A 12,688-nucleotide genomic window follows, 5' to 3' on the forward strand; every position below is an offset into this window, starting at 1 on the left:
ATGAGAAATATTTCCATATAGTATCTGAGGAAATATGAATTTATTGAAGAATTTTTGGTGTAAAGACTTTAAAATTTGACTTGGAGATTTAAAATTAGGTGTTAGTGTAGTTAGTGCCAAGATAGCAATTCTAACATTGGTTATGGTATCTGAGGCTGATTTAGGTATACAAATTGTGATAATAAGTAACATTTGCAGAGGCCATAGCATGTTCATATCATCAATTGTCTAGTATGTTCAAATTCAGAAAGAATTTCAATATGTTTCTCTTTAGATATATTATCTCAAATTAATTTATGATCTCTGTTTTCTTTTGCAAAAGCTCATGATATCAGTCTGTATTGGAATTATCTTCAAAAGTGGTTAAGTGAGTCTACCTCTGTGTCACATTATTCAACGTACATGATCAAGTCAATTTAAATAAGACACATCCCTCTTCTCTATTCTAAGAACTGTAGACACAATGGAGATAAAAAACAGCTGAACAAAAGTCATAGTATGAACAAGCAAAAGAAAGGTTTTTATATCGTGAAATGATAACAGCAACAACTTGGATTTAGTCCATTTAAGGAGATTGCCTTGTGTGAGTTATACTGAAAATCTGCACTATGCAACTTTCGAATCATAGTAAGTTCCAGCTGTTCTAATTACTCATGTATACAGATGACATAAAGCAGGCTTTGTGTGCCATTATGCACGGAGGAAACGTTTCTAGAAAATTCTTATTTTTGATAGGTTTATAAAGCATAAATACACAGTTCATATTTGACAGACATTGTTCATAAATTTCCTAATTTTTTTTAAGGCATGACTGTTATATCTTAATTGACCTGTTTGGATCAAGCACTTTCATAGAAGGAGTGCTAAGCTATCGTCAGTTGGGTGCTTTACTGAACTTAACTATTTTCGATGCTTTTTAAGGGTCTAGAAATTTAAAAATCATTTTAAAATTAGCAATCCATGAAATAAAATATTCATTTACTTATCAGTATAAGTCTAATTGCAGTTCTTCCCCTCTTACTTCAAGCTGATATATTAACATATTAAAAACATGATTCAGATTTGGATAATGTTGCAGTAATTGCCTTTTCACAGTGGAATCATAAAGTGTATTTGTATTCAACTTGGTCTTTGCCCTTTTCCCCTTCATCATGTTAATGTCTCAAGTGTATTGTGTTTGTATGTATTGATTACGTAAATATTTTTTCTAAACAGGCACTTCATAGTTTAGGATGACTTTGTTGTGTTCTTTTATTAACGGATAACATAGAGGAAAGAAAGGCACATGAGGTTGAGAGTCAGAGGCCCTGGATTCAAGGCCTAGCTTCAGTCTCACTCCAGCTAGATACTCTTCTTCACTTCCCTTGAACTTTTGAACCTTAAATTCTTTATTTGCAACATAAGCAGGACCAGTCACCTCACAGGGATATAGAGCTAAATGACACAGCTCTTATTCTTAAGACGTGACCAATGTATTATTTTAGACAAACTGGTAAATGAGTAATTATACTATCTATAATAAGAACTATGACAGACTCAGTACCCAAGATTCTAAGCTTCTGTTATTTGGTGGCAGTGGGGGGGGGGGTTGAGCCTCAAAGATCAAGTAAAACTTATCCAGACTATAGGGAGAAAAGGGAACAGAGTGTGCAGGTTAAGAAAATGGACTTTGGGGTCAGACTGCATGTGTTCACATCCTTATGCCGCTGCCCCCTACCTGTGTGACTTTGGAAAACTTCCTTGATCTCTCCAAAGCTCCATTTACAATATACAAAATGGGTGTAGTGGTACCCAAACTTCAGGGCAGTTGTCCAAATTAAATGAGATTATGTGTGAAAATGGAAAACATATGTGAAAATTTAGTGTACGTTGTTAGACAGGGAAAGAGCATTTCAGGCAGACGGAACAATAAATACAAAAGTATAAAGGCAGGGGAAAGCATCCAATGTCTACAGTGTGGACATGAGACACAAGCCTGGAAAAGTAGTCATGGATGAGATAATGAGGGGACTTGGGGGCTGTGGTAATAAGGACTTTATCTGGAAGGCAAAATGTGGTCTTTGAAGACTGTAAGCAGGCAAGTGACATTATCAATCAATATATATTCCTTAACATTTAGTATAAGCTTGTGAGTATGTCTGCTACTCTGTGTGAACAAGAACGAGATTTATAGAATTGAAGAAGACTGATCTATTTGAGCAGGATATAGAGATCATCTCTATTCTAAGAGCTAACTTAACCCAACCACTACTGAAATAGTTTCCATATGTCAACCATAACGGTTGTGGAGATGATTGTCAGTATGTGGAGGGTATTATGGGGAGCACTGGTGAATACACATTTAAAGATCTTTAACTGAAAGCGTGTGGTATCAACTCTATTGTTTTTATACATGCATCTGGGTAGAAAATGGTCTCAGGATTGAGGAGATGAAGAATGACCTCAATGTTGTTGATGTAGACAATGAAGACATCAAAGGAAGCAACTTAATAAAAAGATAACTTCACTATGCATGATTTTCACACACAATGGCTACCTTATATAATGGAGTCATAGAATCATGGTATTGGGATTCTTAAGAAACCTAGAATGTTCCAAATAGCCTATTTAAATATAACGTGCAATTAAGGATGTAGCACACTGACAGTTTGGGGCCATCACAGCTATCATTAGCTGGGGCAATAAAGGTAACAAATTTTTCTGTCTCTCCCTTACATGGTCTCTTCATCACTCTTGATACGGTCGAAAAGCCCCGCATTTTATAATTATCCCCTCAGTTTCATATTAGCTCTCCTTTTATTTTTCTTATGTTTCTGTCTCCTCCATGGGCATGTCTTCTTCCATATGTGCACCCCCTAAATGTAGGCATTTCCCAGGACTTCCTCCTTTTCTATCTAATTCTCACGCCACTTGATTCCCTGGGGTGATAGAATCCAAATCCATGGGTTCAACTTCACTTACATATTGTTTAGTTCCAAACTCTATCTCCATTTTAACCTCTCTCCTGACTGTCAGGTGTTTAGTAACTTCTACTCAGATGTCCCTCAGGCATCTCAGACTTACTAAATCTATGGCTGAACCCATCATCTTTCCTCCCAAACTGCTCTGCTGATGTTCCCCACTATCTACCTAGTCACTCGAAAATAAACACTAAACACCCCACACACACATAAACAACAGCAACAAGAAAGAGTAATTCTAACCACCTCCCTTTTCCTCTTTTTAGTCTGATTAATTTTGCTGAGGGTGATGTCTGCTTTCTAATATGTTGCCTATCATCTCATCCTTTCTATTCCTACCACCGTGTGATTTTTACACAGAAGATCAGTGATGTAGCCATCTAGGAGAGCTGCCAGATCTGTGTGTCTGAGTGTCTCTGTATCTATCTATCTATCCATCTATCTTTCCCCCATAATCAGTTTATTAGGGGTTGACCCTGCCAAGATGAGCCTTTTCGTATACCTGTAGGAATGTCTCCTACTAAATATTATACGTTTATATGATAGTATACTAATATATAACCATAAGTAGGATTGCGATTACAATTAGAAAAACTACAAAATTTATTCCTAACTGTTGTAGATCTTAAGATACTAATAAAACCAATTTCTTATTCTGTCCTTCATGAAGGTCTTTGGTATTAACTGCTGGTACTAAATATGGATTCATAAAATTTACTTTTAACTATAGTGATTCTGTTGCAGATGGCTACTGTTGCTTTTGTCCTTTTGCATTTTCTTGTTTCATAATATAATGCTTATTGTTGTTAAATAAGGAGCCTTTGCATTTATTTTCGTAACACTTTTGTTAACTTAGTTAACTGACTCTACTTGACATTTGGATAAAACTTTGTTAAATAGATTTTTAGTCTGTGTCCCTGTGACAAAAAATGAGAAACCGTAATTTATGGATATATCTGAGAACAGTGAAGTTTCCAGCAATCGTGGCAGGATCTACTTCATGTTAGAGCTCAGAGCTAACTCAGTTAGACCTAGAAGTTAGTAATAGAAGGGACCCAGTAGCTCAAGAATAGAAGAGATAAACTAATCCTGGCATCATGAAAGGGTGTTAGAAGGCAAGTAAGGTGGAATAGGTAGTAGGATAGGATAAGATAGAATAGAATAGAATTGACATCAAAGTTAAAGTACCTGGAACAAGACTCACAAAAGGGAATTTATCAGAAACCAAGATGATGGACTGGAACTATGAGCATACATACAAATTCAAAACAAAGATGTTCACGGAAACGTGACTAACTGGACACACATTTTTATATCCATGGGATTCCACCAAACACACATGTTTACTTCTGGGGGCTCCACTAAAATTAGAATACAAACATATAAAATATGTTGGCCCAAAAGTACAAGTTTGGGAAAGAAGATGACAGCTATTTAGTGACATCAACAGAATTTTGGTAAATGGCAAGGAGAGGAACAGGTGATAGCTAATATAACAATGGATTGCGGAGATCATTGCACAATTGTAAAAACTTGTCAAGGACAATTGAATTGTACATTTAAATGGCTACATGTTATGGCATGTAAATTACCCCTCAATAAAGCTGTTAAAATCATAAATTCGTTATTAAGGTACCACATGCATACAGGAAGTTGCACAAATGATGTGGCCAACTGCTGAATTTTCCCAAAATGAACATAACCACATAGGTATGACTCAGATCAGAGTATAGAAAATATCAGCACCGTAGATGTCCCCCTTGTGCCCACTCCTAGGCACCAATCATCTCTAGCTTACCCAATCTGGGGATTTTAATTTATTTAATTTACTGCGGTTAATTTGCATTTCTCTGAAGACTAATGCTATTGAGCACCTTCTCATATGCTAATTAACCATTTGGAGCTCCTGAAATGGCTCTTCAGATTTGTGGCCAATTTTTCAATTGGGTTATCTGTTATTGATTTAGAGTAGCTTTTTATTACTTTATTATGGAAAAGTACTGTAAATATCTTCTCCCACTTGGTTGCCTGCTTTTCATTCTGATAGTGGCATATTTTCATAAACAGAAATTTTACATTTTTATGTAGTTAAATTTATAAATATGTTTATTTGTGGTTACTGCTTTTATCTGGCCCTGTTTGAGGAATCTGGTACCCTGAGGTCATAACTTCTATATAATCCTGATGGAAGGCAGAACCAATTCCTGTGTAACCCATGTATAGTTTGAGTAAATAGGGGCACCTGCCTGACATTAGGATGTATGGGTCAGTCACTTCGGGCACTTCTGGCAAGTCGACCGTTATTTTGTCACTGATTTCAAAATGAAAATCATGGTGTCTTTTATATATGGAATTATTTTATTTATATGAATCTCTGTGCTAAAAATTTTACAAATGTGATCTTACTATAAGCCACCCACAACTCTAGAAAGCAGGTGATACTGTTATTCATTTTACAGATGAGGAAACTAAGGCCGACTGAGTGATGTTAGTTTCCCAAGTGGCAGAGTTAATAAATGGTAGAAGTCCAGTCTGTCTGATTCCAAAGTCATGTTCCAAAGCCAAATGCTCATTTAGATTCCCTATATGCAGGGAACTTATTTGGTCTTGCTCGCCATTATATCATCAGCACATGTTGGTATTCGATAAGCTTTCTTTTTAATTATTGAAGAAATGGAGGTTTTTTATTCACTTTGCTAAGATAGAGGCACATTTGAAAAATTCATTTCTGTGTTGCAGATAAAGGAAGAACTAGATCTAAAAAAATAACAGAAAGTGGAAGAGGGAAACGATATTCATACAAATTACCTCAAGAATACAACATAGAGACTGTAGTGGTTGCAGACCCAGCAATGGTTTCCTATCATGGAGCAGATGCAGCCAGGAGATTCATTCTAACCATCTTAAATATGGTAGGCAAACTTTAAAGTGCGCTTGGAATTTTTTCAAGAAAACTCTAAGGAAGAAATGTGTGAGTATAATGAAGTTCTTTAAAAATTAACTCATTACTATTCCTTTCTTTTATTGACATCAGTAAAAAAAATACTTTAGGTGTACCAAATTGATCCATCTCAAAAGAGATATCAAAATAATAATTCACGTCTTCTAGTAAAAAATCCTTATTGTTAATCTGATGTGGCAAAACTCTTTTTCTGTTATTCTTTTATCTCTTTTTGTGCCTTTCTTTCTTTTTTATAAAAGGCCATTTGTTGAAATAGCAGAAATGTTATATTTGTTTATGTGCATGGCCCCACCCAAAGTACTATAGATTATGAGGTGGAACAAAAATGGAGGTTGGTAATCCACTGAGCGCTTATATAGGTATGTAAAATTGCATGTCAGATATAAAACTAGTTGATGAGTAAGACCTAATAGCTAATAGTTATTAGCTGAATCCCATGTAGCTAACTTTGGTTGATAGCTTCTGGACTGTAGAAATCTAACTTGTACCTAGGATCCTATGGATGCTCACTACCACGTGAATCCTTTGACTTAATTGCATACCCTGTTGCGTAAACTTCCTTCAAGGCAGAATTAGAAGGTTGTCGTGAAGAGTGGTTCTTAGGGGAGAATAAACATAAATGAAAGCCAAAGGCAAGTGTCCATTTATAACTTCAGTTGCCATATTAAACAAGGTGAGAACCACTAATTCAAGGATAAATATGTTATATAAAATGACTATTTTTACTATTTTTTGCTATTGTCTGGCATGTTTTTTTTTCAGTGAACCTATTTTCCCACACTTCAGTCATTTCTGTCTGTGTTCAGCTAACTGCTGACCACTCAACCAGCATTCTGTAAAGGGTAGGCAGGCATAGCCTACCAACCTCAGTCTCTTTTAAATAGTACTATCTCTGAAAGCGTGGGTTTGGTGTGCCAGTTTTAATTTTCTATTATAAATTAAATGCTCAATTTTACCAAAAAAAATCAAGGTACCACATACAAAATTTGCCTTCCTTTCCAGCATTGTTACACATACCACGTTTTGGGAAAATCAGTTATAATGATGACCTGAAACCGTTAAGCAACGATGGCCTTGTCTTCATGGGCAGCCTTGAAGGGAAGAGCTTTGAAAAAACCCTGTTCCTATTTGGCAGTTAGCCTTGGGGAGAAAAAAACTCTAAGGAATAAATTAGGAGGCGGCATAAAGCAGGCTGAATTTTCAGGACATATTCTCAGAAGAAAGGACACTAGCATTTTGTGGTCTTAAGAAAATTTCTAGGGTTTAGTTACTAAAATTTTTCTCTTCAGTATCGTGAAAAGCCCAACGTTCCCTCTGCACCCCATTGAAATGCCTAGATTATCAAGGCTGCAGTGAGTATATCAGAATGCTAGGTCTAAATTTCTTGGTATCTAAAATGAATTAATTATTGCTTATTAAGCTAATTTTAAAATAATTAAAAAAATTTTAATATATAAAATTACTCAACTGAATTGACACTTCTCCCATGTCTGGGCTTTAAGAAAAATTAAGATGTTTTTCAGTTTTATTTTAGGATTTTTATTTTTATTTGTTTTTAGGTTTTTAACCTTTTCCAACACAAGAGTCTTGGTGTGCAGGTCAATCTTCGTGTGATAAAGCTTATTCTGCTCCATGAAACTCCAGTAAGAAAGTCTTGAGTTTTTCGTTCAATTAAGTGGGTGAGAAGTTGTGTTCAGGTACTTTTAAGTAAAGGGAATGTTAGGGATTTACTTTTTATTGACTTGAAATCCAGAAGTATCCACTGAGTCACTTAAAGTATACATAAAACTGGCCGTTAGTCTTAGTTAATACCTCAGTTATATTCCAAAATTGGAATGTTCTTAGTTTCTAAGGATCCTGACAACAAACCTTAACTTTGCAAAATGCAATTTTAAAAAGTCATTTTTAATGACAGTTTTATTTTCTTATTTAAGCATGGGCTTTATCTGTAATTCAATTTAAACAGAGACTATTCTGTGGCATCTTTTTAGCATGCTGCTTATCTGGTACTTTGGAAAACCTTTGTTCTTAAATTGTGTAAATAATGAGTGATTTAAGTCTAAAAGTTCCACATTCTTAATATTCCATTGCACCTCTCTTCTTCTTCAGAATAACATTAAACAGATTTTGTAATTACTGTACCTTCACAAAGTTTTAAGATTTTTAGCTCAGGCAAAATTAATCCTGAATGTCTTCCAGGTTCTAATTAATGTTATGGTCAGCAGTCTGCTTTAGTAATTCAAGAAGTCCCCTCAGTTTTTAGTTTTTTTGTATATCTGAGAATAATTTGCCTTGAAGTGAAATCTCTTCTTTTGCAGGCAGATCTATATATTGGGCATCATGGAGAGAAAATGCTAGAGAGCTTTTGTAAGTGGCAACATGAAGAATTTGGCAAAAAGAATGATATACATTTAGAGATGTCAACAAACTGGGGAGAGGACATGACTTCAGTGGATGCAGCTATACTTATAACAAGGTAAATTTTCCAAAGCCAATTAAATGACATTCTTAATTTGATGTCCATGCTGTTAATCCTATTAATCCCTTCATAGAATGCTTTTATTCCAGATTTTCTGTTCCAGAAAACTTTTGGCATAATGCTGTTAGTCGTTTCCCTCAATTCATAACTGATTTCTGAACAGCCACATATTGGCTGGTATATTGACTAAACATTTAGTTAATTAATTTCAAAAAAAAATTAACCTCAATTTTTGATGTGAAGACGTAGCCAACGATGACGATAAGTGAAAATGCTGGTGAATTTTGGTGGAACTTTGAACTTATGAACCTACGTGGTATGTTTTTCAGTCATCACCATATAAAGTATCCAGTATGTTAAATTGAGCAATTGATAGACTTTCTGTTTCCATCTGAGAAAAAAGTTTCAATTAAGTCTCTAGCTAATTAATTTTGAGCTGTATTGTGAGTGTCCTACTCAAACATTTGTATTGCAGCACTGAGTGTAAATATAAGAAGGTGAAATGATGAGCAACAATTAACTCTCTATGAGCACTCTGTATGAGTAATTATTTACAAGTTTGTTTTGCTTAGAGCTAGTAAAAATGAATGGTAGTTCATTGTTAACTAGCAATTTAATTTTAGTATCAATAATGTTGACATTTCACGTCTCAGAATACACAGTGACATTTAAACATGATTTTCTGTAATGAGTCTATTGAATTTGTGATAGCTTCTTGTTGCTGAATTGTATAAAAACTATTCTACTTATAAATAATTCATAAAGATGAAATAATCTCTATGCAAGAACACAGCTGGACTTCCATTTCCAGCTTTGTAGGTGTACCTGATACTGGACCTCTGCAATAAACAACCATAAAACTGGAAAACATTTATGAAGCAACTACTTGCAGTTACTGGAGAATGAGCAGTGCAATCTCTGAAAGAAGGAAAATTTCCTAAGTAAGCCCCACAGCCAAGCCAACTTTTTGCCTGGGGACAATTTTTTGACTGGTACAGCAAGCTGGAATCTAGGTAGAGCACAGTGGTCCTGCTGAAAGCACCAGAGAAGAAGATCCTTTGTGGACAGAGGTGCCAAGAAGTCCTTGTGCAGATCATCTGTGAGGACTTTGCAAGGCTGGTCTAAATACACAGAGATAAAAACTACCCAAAATTTATCAGGGTGCTGTTGCTGTGGAGTTTGGATGTTAAAAAGGTACTAGAAATTGAGCAGATTTGGACCACAAGAGTGGAGCAGCCTTGTTAATACTTTGTCATCACTCCTGGCATTTATCTGAGAAAACAGAAAGGCTGTGCCTACACAGTAGGCACCATGATCCAGAGAAATGCCCTCTCTTGAACTGTCCTAACAAAGCCTAAAACCAAGTCCCAGTAAGGTATTCAGAGGAGATGGAGTTTGGAGGTTGAGTCCCACCAGTTTACAAAGGTTTGGGAATCATCTTGAGCTTTTGGTAGATCCTCCCTACCAAGGAATAAACTCAAACCTACCTACATTCAGAGTGAGGAGCAAGTAAAACAAGAGACAGCACTCTTCAGAGGAAGATAAGAGAATCTTGAATCTCTATAATATATCATATACAATGTCTGGAACATAATGAAAATTAGCCAAGCAAAAAAACATGAAAATGTGACCCATGGTCAAAGAAAAGTAGTCAGTAGAAGCTGACCCCAAGATAGCTTGGAAGTTGGATTTACCAATTAATGTAAATACTGGACCTCTGTCATTGGAATCTCAAAAGAGAGTGAGAATGGGTAAGAAAAGTATTTGAAGATGTAATGGCAAAAAGTTTTCACAAATTTCATGAAAAACAACAACTTAGAAACCTAGACATATCATAGAAAAATTGGTCAAAACCAAAGATATAGAAAAAAAAGTGAATTGGCTAGAGTGAAGGGATACATTACACAGAAAACAATCTTAAGATGGATAACTGACTTCCTGTTGGAAAAAAAAGCCCAAAAGACAGTGAAGTGATATCTCTAATGTACTGGGGGGGAAAACCCTATCAACAAAACTTCTTAATGAATTCTTAAGGGTATTTTCTTAATGTATGAAAGTGCATCTACATACACATACACACACAAAAAGTCTATAACTAACATCACAATTAATGGTGAAAATCAAAATTTTTTAAGACTGGGAGCAAGGCAAGGATGTCCACACTTACCACTTCTGTTCAGTATTGTGCTGACAATCATAACCATAATCAGTATATTAAGCTGGCATGGGGGGTGGGTATAAATCCTGGGAAGAAAAAATAAAAAGTGTCTCTTCACATATGACATGACTTGGTACAAAGAAAATTTTAAGCAATCTAGGAGAAAAAAAATGCTAGAATTTATAACTGAATTTTACAAGGCCACAGAATATAAAGTCAATTTAGAAGAAAAATTGTATTTATATATGGTAGAAATAAACACTTGGGAAAATTTTACAGTAACTTCCAAAACCGTGAAATATTAAGAATAATTTAACAAAATAAAATGATATCTACACAGCTATACTTAGAGAAATTAAAACTCTAAATAAAGGTTCATTCAGTGGAAGACTAAATACAGTAAGTCCCCTACATACGAACAAGTTCCATTCCAGGAGTGCATTTGTAAGTTCAATTTGTTCGTTAAGTCTGACACAGTTAGCCTAGGTACCCAACTAACACAATCGGCCATATAGAACTGTACTGTAATAGGTTTATTATACTTTTCACATAAATAATACTTAAAAAACAAACACACAGAAAAAGAAAACATTTTTAATCTTGCAGTGTAGTACCTTGAAAAGTACAGTGGTACAGTACAACAGCTGGCATACAGGGGCTGACATCGAGTGAACAGGCAAGAAGAGTTACTGACTGGAGGAGGGAGAGGAGGTGGGAGATGGTAGAGCTGAAGGATCGTCAGCGATAGGAGACGGAGGGCAAGCTGCAATTTCACTCACGCCTGACATTGATGGCAAGGGTTCTGGTTCCTCGCTGGATTCAATTCTATCTACCCTCTAGAAAAAACAATCCAGTGATGTCTGGGTAGTAGCTCTTTTTTTCTCATCATAGATGATACGGTAGCACTGGATTACATTCTGAACGGCTGCTGCAACCTTCGTGCACTGTTCTACGTTCAGGTCCTGTGCCTCAAAAACTAACAGTGCCTCCTCAAATAAAGAAAATCCCTTTGCCATTTCCTGCATCGTGAATCTCTTTGGTTCTTTAGTTACTTCTTCTTCCTCTTGTCTCTCTTTGTCCTTTCTCTGGGCCTCCAATTCCACCAGGTCTTCATTAGTAAGCCCCTCTTGTTGCACAGCACGGAGTTCAATGAAGTTGTTTCCTCTTGCAGATCTAGCTCCAGCTTCTCGCTGAGGGTCACTAAGTTGCTGAAAACCTCTTTGGACTCCTCATCCACCTTCTCAAATCCACAAAAATCATGAACAAACTGCAGGCAAAGGTTCTTCCAAACCCCATTCATGGTGATGGCTGTAACCTCACGCCAAGCAAAGTCAATGTTTTTTATGGCCTTGTAGATGTTATGCAGTAGTCCTTCCAAAATTGTCGCAAGGTTGTTCCTGATTCATCAGTCGCCTTTACTGCCTGATGAAAAGTGTGACATAAATAATATTTCTTGAAAGTTGCTATAGCTCCCTGGTCCATAGGTTGGTTGAGCGACATAGTATTCAGTGGCAGATGCACTACTTTGACGTTGGGATAAAAGTTGTCCACGAATGGGGTGTGGCCTGGAGCATTGTCGAGCAGGAAGAGAATGTTGAATGGGACCTCCTTCTCCAAGCAGTATTTCTCTACCTCTGGGATAAAGTGGTGGAAAAACCAGTCCTGGAAAATGGCCTGTGTAACCCAGCTTTGGAGTTACTCTTCCACACAACAGGAAGAGAGCACTTGGCAATGTTTTTAAGGGCTCTTGGGTTCTCTGAATGATAAACTAAGAGAGGCTTCAACTTCATATAGCCAGAAGCATTGCCACCAAACAACAGTTAGCCTATCCTTTGCTGCTTTATAGCCTGGCATCAACTTTTCCTCCTTACTGATGTAACTTTGGTCTGGCATCCTTTTTCAGTACAGTCCTGTCTCACCCACATTAAAAACCTGCTCAATTAAATATGTGTCTTCATCAATAATTTCTCAAAGCATTTCAGGAAATTCCTGAGTATCTGCACTCACTGCCTCACCACTTACTTTTACGTTGTGAAGGTTGGCTCTAGCCTTGAACCGATGAAAACCAGCTGTGGCTGGCATTAAAAGATGCGCCCTCTGATTCTTCACCGTGTTTCTTCTTCAAGTCT

At 36.3% G+C, this 12,688-nt stretch overlaps 1 protein-coding gene and 1 long non-coding RNA gene across 2 annotated transcripts in view; one reads left to right on the forward strand and one right to left on the reverse strand.

The window, feature by feature from the left end:
• ADAMTS19 (ADAM metallopeptidase with thrombospondin type 1 motif 19) overlaps positions 1–12,688 on the forward strand; it is a gene marked incomplete at its 5' end in the record, with an annotated part of 291,838 nt that overhangs the window by 68,514 nt on the left and 210,636 nt on the right. Inside the window, 3 exons of the mRNA XM_082380775.1 lie at positions 5,700–5,872; positions 7,482–7,565; positions 8,241–8,398. Of these exons, the coding sequence (XP_082236901.1) occupies positions 5,700–5,872; positions 7,482–7,565; positions 8,241–8,398 (415 nt within the window). The remainder of the gene's footprint in view (positions 1–5,699; positions 5,873–7,481; positions 7,566–8,240; positions 8,399–12,688) is intronic.
• LOC309623705 overlaps positions 1–12,688 on the reverse strand; it is a 393,796-nt gene that overhangs the window by 63,461 nt on the left and 317,647 nt on the right. The window lies entirely within an intron of this gene.

Source organism: Balaenoptera borealis (assembly GCF_965194805.1).
Source record: "Balaenoptera borealis genome assembly, chromosome: 2".
Taxonomy (NCBI): domain Eukaryota; kingdom Metazoa; phylum Chordata; class Mammalia; order Artiodactyla; family Balaenopteridae; genus Balaenoptera; species Balaenoptera borealis.